General features: G+C 39.1%; 1 protein-coding gene across 1 annotated transcript; it reads right to left on the bottom strand.

The window, feature by feature from the left end:
• Nucleotides 1-698: 698 nt before the first annotated feature.
• On the bottom strand, nucleotides 699-9,841 carry LOC135206598 (uncharacterized). The gene is made up of 3 exons (XM_064237938.1): nucleotides 9,800-9,841; nucleotides 2,010-2,211; nucleotides 699-1,681 (listed from the first exon to the last, which is right to left on the bottom strand). The coding sequence occupies exons 1-3, from the start codon at nucleotides 9,839-9,841 to the stop codon at nucleotides 699-701; spliced, it is 1,227 nt and encodes a 408-aa protein (XP_064094008.1).
• Nucleotides 9,842-10,202: the final 361 nt, after the last annotated feature.

The raw sequence follows: 10,202 nt of genomic DNA, 5'->3' as shown, positions 1-10,202 counted from the left end.
TAAAAATAGACAAAACACTATAAACAACTCTCATAACAAACAACTTATTTCGAAATCTTATGGAACAAAGCAAAACAATTCCTTTCTTCAGTAAGGCAAAGGGCCACCTTGCAATCCTCACACATCCAGCGGGATCTGTGGATGTGGCCTGCACCAGAACAGAACTTGCAAGTCTGCCTCATGGAGACATGCTTTGGCATGTGTAGGGCAGTGGCATTCTGGCGTGTCTCAATACTTGGCACAACTGCCCGTTGGCCCCTTCTTGGCAAAGCAAAATCTCTGGTGCCAAGAGAATTCCTGGTTATTCTGAAGGTTGACGACTTGAAGCTTCTGAGCCAATTGGAGATATCCAGACGGAAGTCCTTGAGCGGCTTGGGGTTTTCCTGCAAAGCCAGGGGCAATCCCTCTTGTACCAAAATCCAGGCATTGCAGATGATCAAGTCAAGGAGGTAAGCAAAGAGCCTCATGTAGTACCTCTTTGCTTTGAAGGGGGTCCTGTACAGGTGTGTCAACATGTCACTCTTGTCAATGCCCCCCATGCGTTGTTGTACATCTGGATGACAGATGGGCAAGGAATGGGAACCTTCTTCTTGGCTGCCCTGTCGTACCGCTCCACTGTTCCCATGGGCTCCACACCAACATCAGAGGACAAGATTGTCACAACGCTGTTGTCCTTCCATCTTGCAACAAGGATGCCATCAGAAGAGACATAGTCCAGTGTCCCCCTTTGTGTCACTTTCTTGTTCATCTCCTTCACAGACGTCAGGGAGGATGACCAACTCGGTTTTCCCCTGGCAGTGCCCACATACCGGCATCCATACTGTGATCTCAGGTACTTGGCCAACCCTATACTTGTGAAGTAGTTGTCTGCATACACTGCTGAGTTTCTGGGGTCCTTGATGGTATTCACTAAGGCGACAACAAACTTGGAAGTTACAGACATGGCTTTCTCCTACTTCAGATAGCATAGTATGGTGGCTCACAAAGGTTGTCTCCCCTTGGTACATGAGAATATCATGCACAAACCCATCCACACTGGAGCGGCAGAACAACTTGAAGCCCCACTTGTCAGGCTTCTTTGCGACATACTGGCGAAGGTTACCAGCCCTTGTGCCCTTATAGGCGACCATCACTTCATCAATGGAGTGGATAGGAGTCTCAGGAACTTTCAGGAACTCTCTGGTGACCTTGGTGAAGGGGACTCTCACCTTGAAGAACCGATCTTGGGATGCAGCTGCCTGGTCATTGTCGCTGAAGTGAAGGGAAGATCGAATTGCCTTGAAGCGGTTACTGGACATGAAGTCTGCAACTTGAGGAATCCTGGTCTTCACGGCCCAGAAGTCAACTATGCTAGGGAGAGGAACCAGGCCCATGTACACGATGAGGCCAAGGAAAACCATGAGATCCTCTTCTGACATGTGGAAGTTGCTGCCTACATCCTTCTGTCTTGAGTACAGGTTGGATTGATACACAATGTGTTCCCTCAATTCAGTTGTGAAGAACTGGGAGAAATATTCATAAGGTTCCCTCAAATAGTCAGGCTTCTGATGAATGAAGTTGGGCAGGGCACGGATATCAATGTCTTCCTTCTTCCATTCATCAGCACGAGACCTCTTAGGGTTAGGCTCACCTTCCTCTTCCATAGGCATCGCTTGAGGGACAACAACATTGACCTTGCGAGCTGAAACAAGAATAAAGTAACATTAGTAAAACAGTAAATGTGTGTGTGCGCATGCATGTGTATGTCAAGTGAGTATGCATGTGTGTGTGCATGTGTGTGCACGTGTATGTCAGTGAGTATGCAAGTAAACAAATAAGTTTTTAAAATACCCAATGTTTACAAACCATTTAAAGGGCAACAAATTTAAATACCATTATAACAACGAGACTTTTAAATACAATGTTTAAAACACATTTTCTCTCCTCTCTCTCTCTTCTCTCTCTCGTTCTCTCTCTCTCGGTCGTCTCTCATCTCTCTCTCTCTCTCTCTAAGGATGTCTCATACTAACCTCTAGAGTTAGGAGGGTCAAAGGCATCGTCCTGAGTAAGGCCTTCATCAGGAACGTAGGTAGTGTCTTCATCATCACTGTCAATGTCCAAAGGGTTCACGTCGACATCACTTCCTTCAGCGTCGTCAGGGGCTACCCATGATACACGTTCCAGAGTCTCCAATGCAGCATTGCGTTGCCCATAAAACATACTGCTTTGAAACTGCAAAAATAAAAAACAACTTTAAAATCATGTAATGAAAGAAAAATGTAACTTTCCCTAACAAAAACCTATCATTCAATCCCTTGTAAGGTATAATTTATATGCACATGAGCCTAACATCTATTAATCATCAATTTTATATCTAGAAATAAGTTAAAATTATTCACAAATGTCTAAAACAAGCACTAAAAAAAATTACTTGACGTCGTATTCTACTGGCCGTTGTAACCGTTACGGTCCGATACATCCCTCATGGGATGAGCGTGGTCCACCTAAGAACGACCGAAGTATCCCGCAAGGGATCTATACTTTTTTTTGGGGGGGGCACTACGACACGTCAGTAACACTACAGCCCTTCAAACCAACATCAAAAGGTAAGTATATCACTAGGCTTCACTATCCTACAGTCACTGTGAGCTTACCATGATTACGAAGTTCGGAGGGGGGGGGGGGAAACTTGGAGGTTACTGCAGCACGTCTTCACTGTTTTCCAACTTGCGCACGACTGCAGTGTCTGTCGAAGGCCCTCCAGCTTTTGTGCGAGGGCCTGGCGGCTTCTGATTGGTTGATTCAAAGAGCAGAGGAGTGTAGCTATGAGTTGCCAAAGCGTCAATTTCATACAAGCTCAAACTTGTTCACCACGACTACCCGAAAGTAGCTGTTTTAAAGATCCAAAACGGGATCTCTGGTCGCTAAAGGGTTAAAAGGACTCACATCGACATCAGATTAGTAGGTAACAATGTTCAAGTATTATCAAGGCCTTAAAAGGCCTCACATCGACACCAGATCAGTAACAATGTTCTAGTATTATCAAGACCTTAAAAGGCCTCACATCGAAACCAGATCAGTAACGATGTTGTAGTTTTATCAAGGCCTTAAAAGGCCTCACATCGACACCAATTCAGTAAAAATATTCAAGTGTTATCAAGGCCTTAAAAACCATCATATCGACACAAGATCAGTTACAATGTTGTAGTATTATCAAGGTCTTAAAATACCTCACATCTACACCAGATTACACCAGATCAGTAACAATGTTCTAGTATTATCAAGACCTTAAAAGGCCTCACATCGACACCATTCATTAACAATGTTCTAGTATTATCAAGTCCTTGAAAGGCCTCACATTTACAACAGATCATTAACAATATTCTAGTATTATCAAGGCCTTAAAAGGCCTCACATTTACAACAGATCAGTAACAATATTCTAGTATTATCAACTCCTTAAAAGACCTCACATTTACAACAGATCAGTAATAATGTTCTTGTATTATCAAGGCCATAAAATGCCTCACATCGACACCAATTCAGTATCAATGTTCGAGTATTATCAAGGCCTTAAAAGGCCTCACATTTACAACACTTCATTAACAATGTTCTTGTATTATCAAAGCCTTGAAAGGCCTCACATCGACACCAGATCAATAACAATATTTTAGTATTATCAAGGCCTTTAAAGGCCTCAACATCGACACGAATTCAGTAAATGTTCTAGTATTATCAAGGACTTAAAAGGCCTCATATTTAAAACAGATCAGTAACAATGTTCTAGTATTATCAAGGCCTTAAAATGCCTCACATTTACAACAGATCAGTAACAATGTTCTTGTATTATCAAGGCCTTAAAAGGCCTCAAATCGACACCAATTCAGTAACAATGTTCTTGTATTATCAAGGACCTAAAAGGCCTCACATCGACACCAATTCAGTAACAATGTTCTTGTATTATCAAGGTCCTAAAAGGCCTCACATCGACACCAGATCAGTAACAATGTTCATACATTATCAAGGCCTTAAAAGACCTCACATCGACACTATTTCAGTAACAATGTTCTAGTATTATCAAGGACTTAAAAGGCCTCACATTTACAACAGATCAGTGACAATGTTATAGAATTATCAAGGCCTTAAAAGGCCTCACATCGACACCAATTAGGTAACAATGTTCTAGTATTATCAATGTCTTAAAAGGCCTCACAAGGACACCAGATCAGTAACAATGTTCTAGTATTATCAAGGCCTTAAAAGGCCTCACATCGACACCGGATCAGTAACAATGTTCTATCATTATCAAGGCCTTAAAAGGCCTCAAATTTACAACTGATTAGTAACAATGTTCATAAATTATCAAGGCCTTAAAAGGCCTCACAACGACACTAATTCAGTAACAATGTTCTAGTATTATCAAGGCCTTAAAAGGCCTAACATTTACAACAGACCAGTGACAATGTCCTAGAATTATCAAGGCCTTAAAAGGCCTCACATCGACACCAATTCAGTAACAATGTTCTAGTATTATCAAGGTCTTAAAAGGCCTCACATCGACACCAGATCAGTAACAATGTTCTAGAATTATCAAGGCCTTAAAAGGCCCCACATCGACACTGGATCAGTAACAATGTTCTAGTATTATCAAAGGCTTAAAAGGCCTCAAATTTACAACAGATAAATAACAATGTTCTAGTATTATTAAGGCCTTAAAAGGCCTCAAATTTACAACAGATCAGTAACCTTGTTCAAGTATTATCAAGGCCTTAAAAGGCCCCAAATTTACAACAGATCAGTAACAATGTTCTAGTATTATCAAGGCCTCAAAAGGCCACACATTGACACCAGATCAGTAACAATGTTCTAGTATTATCAAGGCCTTAAAAGGCCTCACATAGACTCCAATTCAGTAACAAAGTTTTAGTATTATTAAGGCCTGAAAACTACTCACATCGACATTAGATCAGCATCAATGTTCTAGTATTTTCAAGGCCTTAAAAGGTCTCGCACTGACATCAGATCAGTATCAATGATCTAGTATTATCAAGGCCTTAAAAGGCCCTACATCGACACCAACTTCAGTAACAAAGTGCTAATATTATCAAGGCCTTAAAAGGCCTCACATCGACACCAGATCAGTAACAATGTTCCAGAATAATCACGGCCTTAAAAGGTCTCACTTCGACACCAATTCAGTAACAATGTTCTAGTATTATCAAGGCCTTGAAAGGCCTCACATTTACAACAGATCAGTAACAATGTTCTATTATTATCAAGTCCTTAAAAGGTCTCACATTTACAACAGATCAGAAACAATGTTCTAGTATTATGAAGGCCTTAAAAGGCCTCATATCGACACCAGATCAGTAAATATATTCTTGTATTATAAACGCCTTAAAAGGCATCACATAGACAACAAATCGGTAACAATGTTCTAGTTTTATCAAGGCCTTAAAAGCGTCACATCGACACCAATTCAATAACAAAGTTCTAGTATTATTAAGGCCTTAAAAGTACTCACATCGACATTAGATCAGTATCAATGTTCTAGTATTATCAAGACCTTAAAAAGCCTCACATCGACACCAGATCAGTAACAATGTTCTAGTATCATCAAGGCCTTAAAAGGCCTCAAATTTACAACAGATCAGTAACAATGTTCTAGTATTATCAAGGCCTCAAAATACCTCACATTTACAACAGATCAGTAACAAAGTTCTAGTATTATCAAGGCCTTAAAAGGCCTCCCATCGACACCAGATAAATAATGTTCTATTATTATGAAGGCCTTAAAAGGCCTCACATTTACAACAAATCAGTAACAATGTTCTAGTATTATCAAGGCCTTGAAAGGCCTCACATTTACAACAGATCAGTAAAAATGTTTTAGTATTATCAAGGCCTTAAAAGGCCTTACATCGACACCAGATCAGTAAAAATATTCTTGTATTATCAACGCCTTAAAAGGCCTCACATTGACACCAAATCGGTAACAAAGTTCTAGTATTATCAAGGCCTTAAAAGGCCTCACATCGATACCATATCAGTGACAATGTTCTGGTATAATCATGGCCTTAAAAGGTCTCACATTGACAGCAGATCAGTAATAATGTTCTTGTATTATCGAGGCCTTAAAAGGCCTCACATAGACACCAAATCGGAAACAATGTTTTAGTATTATCAAGACCCTTAAAAGCCTCACATCGAAACCAGATCAGAGACAATGTTGTAGTATTATTAAGGCCTTAAAAGGCCTCACATCGACACCAGATCAGTAACAATGTTCTGGTATTATCAAGGCCTTAAAAGGCCTCACATCGACACTAATTCAGAAACGATGTTCTAGTATTATCAAGGCCTTAAAAGGTCTCACATCGACACCAGATCAGTAACAATGTTCTAGTATTATCAAGGCCTTAAAAGGCCTCACATAGACACCAAATCGGTAACAATGTTCTAGTATTATCAAGGCCTTAAAAGGCCTCACATCGACACCAGATCAGTAACAATATTCTAGTATTATCACGGCCTTAAAAGGTCTCAAATCGACACCAGATCAGCAACAATGTTCTTGTATTATCAAGGCCTTAAAAGGCCTCACATCGACACCAGATCAGTAACAATGTTCTAGTATTATCAAGGCCTTTAAAGGCCTCACATCGATACATGATCAGTAACAATGTTCTGATATTATCAAGGCCTTAAAAGGCCTCACATAGACACCAAATCGGTAACAATGTTCTAGTATTATCAGGGCCTTAAAAGGCCTCACATCGACACCAAAACAGTAACAAAGTTCTAGTATTATCAAGGCCTTAAAAGGTCTCACATCGACACCAGATCAGTAACAATGTTCCAGTATAATCAAGGCCTTCAAAGGTCTCAAATCGACACCAATTCAGTAACAATGTTCTGGTATTATCAATGCCTTGAAAGGCCTCACATTTACAATAGATCAGTAACAATGTTCTAGTATTATCAAGGCCTTGAAAGGCCTCAAATTTACAACAGATTAGTAACAATGTTCCTGTAAAATCAAGGCCTTCAAAGCTCTCACATCGACACCAATTCCGTAACAATGTTCTGGTATTATCAATGCCTTAAAAGGCCTCACATTTACAATAGATCAGTAACAATGTACTAGTATTATCAATGCCTTAAAAGGCCTCACATTTACAATAGATCAGTAACAATGTTCTAGTATTATCAAGGCCTTAAAAGGCTTCACAACGACACCAGATCAGTAACAATGTTCTGGTATTATCAAGGCCTTAAAAGGCCTCACATCGACACCAGATCAGTAACAATGTTCTAGTATTATCAAGGCCTTAAAAGGCCTCACATTTACAACGGATCTGTAACAATGTTCTATTATTATCAGGGCCTTAAAAGGCCTCACATTTACAACGGATCAATAACAATGTTCTAGTATTATCAAGGACTTAAAAGGCCTCACATCGAAACCAATTCAGTAACAATGTTCTAGTATTATCAAGGTCTTAAAAGGCCTCACATCGACACCAATTCAGTAACAAAGTTCTAGAATTATTAAGGCCTTAAAAGTACTCACTTCGACATCAGATCAGTATCAATGATCTAGCATTATCAAGGCCTTAAAAGGCCTCACATTTCCAACAGATCAGTAACAATGTTCTAGTATTATCAAGGCCTTTAAAGGCCTCAAACCGACACCAATTCAGTAACAAAGTTCTAGTATTATCAAGGCTTTAAAAGGTCTCACATCGACACCAATTCAGTAACAATGTTCTAGTATTATCAAGGCCTTGAAAGGCCTCACATTTACAACAGATCAGTAACAATGTTCTATTATTATCAAAGTCTTAAAAGGCCTCACATTTACAACAGATCAGTAACAATGTTCTAGCATTATCAAGGCCTTAAAAGGCCTCACATCGACATCAGATCAGTAAAAATATTCTTGTATTATCAACGCCTTAAAAGGCCTCACAGACACCAAATCGGTATCAATGTTCTTGTATTATCAAGGCCTTAAAAGGTCTCACATCGACACCAATTCAGTAACAATGTTCTAGTATTATCAAGGCCTTGAAAGGCCTCACATTTACAACAGATCAGTAACAATGTTCTTGTATTATCAAGGCCTTAAAAGGCCTCATATCGACACCAAATCAGCAACAATTTTCTAGTATTATCAAGGCCTTAAAAGGATTCACATTGACACCGAATCAGTAACAATGTTTTAGTATTATCACGGCCTTAAAAAGCCTCACATCGACACCAGATCAGTAACAATGTTCTAGTATTATCAAGGCCTTAAAAGGCCTCACATCGACACCAGATCAGTAATAATGTTCTTGTATTATCAAGGCCTCACAAAGTCACGAAATCAGTAACAATGTTCTAGTATTATCAAGGCCTCAAAAGGCCTCACATCGACACCAGATCAGTAACAATGTTCTTGTATTATCAAGGCATTAAAAGGCCTCACAGACACCAAATCCGTAACAATGTTCCTGTATTATCAAGGCCTTAAAAGGCCTCACAACAGCACCAGAACAGTAACAATGTTCTAGTATTAACAAGGCCTTTAAAGGCCTTACATCGACACCTGATCGGTAACAATGTTCTAGTATTATCAAGGCCTTAAAAGGCCTCACATCGACAACAGATCAGTGACAATGTTCTAGTATTATTAAGGCCTTAAAAGGCCTCACATCGACAACAATTCAGTAACAATGTTCTAGTATTATCAAGGCCTTAAAAGGCCTCACATCGACACCAGATCAGTAACAATGTTCTAATATTATCAAGGCCTTAAAAGGCCTCACATTGACACCAGATCAATAACAATGTTCTAGTATTATCAAGGCCTTAAAAGGCCTCACATCGACCCCAATTCAGCAACAATGTTCTACTATTATCAAGGCCGTAAAAGGCCTCAAATCGACACCAAATCAGTAACAATGTTCTAGTAATATCAAGGCCTTAAAAGGCCTCATTATTATTATTATTATTATTATTATTATTAATAGGTGTTAGTTTTTCCAGACCTCTGAGTCTCAAGTAGACTCTTCTCGGGCTGGTTCTCAGGGATCAATCCTGAGAAAAAAAAAAAAAAAAAAAAAAAAAAAAAAAAAAAAAAAAAAAAAAAAAAAAAAAAAAAAAAAAACTTTAGACTTTATTTGAGAAACCCGTCTTATTTAACAAAAATTTATGATTTTATTAATTGAAAAATCCCTGCTTTTCCGCAAGAAAATATTTTCATTTCTGAACTCCGCAGATAAATAGATCTTTGCTGGGTCCAATTTGGGCACTCAACAAGCAAATGCTGTACTGTCATGTGTGTTGACATCTGTTACATTTCATTGGGTGCAGCATGTGGTGTTGACATCAAGTGACCATGTGAGAATCTTGTGTCCTATACGTAGCCTTGCTAGGATCACCTCTTTTGCTCTTTCCTCCTGTGAGGATGTCCTCCATGCATAGACTTCAGTTTTTATATTTTTAAGTTTGTTTGTTGTTGGCACCGAGGCCCATTCTTCTTTCCACTCCTGGTAAATTAATGTTTTAACTGATTTTACCCAGTCTGACACTGGGGCATATGAAATTGTTGGAGGGATAGTGCAAGGCTTAATTTGGCAGCAGAGTCTGCATATTCATTTCCTTTTATTCCCACGTGTGCTGGGATCCAACATATTTCCATTGATATTCCTGATTGGGAGAGGACGTGGAATGAATTTTTATTTGGAATTTCATGTACTATTTGGTTTCTTGATTTATTACTGGTACCTATTACCTCGCATTATAGCGCTACGTGCATGGTCACTGAAAATTACAGAGACACTTGCTTTTGCCTCAGATATCATATCTAGAGCCATCTTTATGGCTGTGACTTCAGCAGTAAATACTGATGATATTGAAGGTAGGCTTTTTTTACTTAACATATTTTTCGAATATGCAGATGCTCCTACTCCAACATTATTTTTGGAGCCGTCTGTATATATCATAAATTTGTCGCCTTTTCTTCTAATGTGCTCCAAAGCATGTTGGCGGTACATTTCCGTACTTGTCATTTGTTTTTTGAGTAGGTAAGACAGGGAGGTACATATCTTTACTCTATTTAAAATCCATGGTGGTGGCAATTCCATTGGTGGGTGAAAAATTGGATTCATATTATGTATGTTCATTATGTATCTAGCTCTTTTTGGGAAAGAGCTAGTACTATTAACTGCTGTTACT

The sequence above is a fragment of the Macrobrachium nipponense genome, chromosome 31 (assembly GCF_015104395.2).
Source record: "Macrobrachium nipponense isolate FS-2020 chromosome 31, ASM1510439v2, whole genome shotgun sequence".
Taxonomy (NCBI): Eukaryota; Metazoa; Arthropoda; class Malacostraca; order Decapoda; family Palaemonidae; genus Macrobrachium; species Macrobrachium nipponense.
This window is presented reverse-complemented; position numbering and strand designations above follow the sequence as displayed.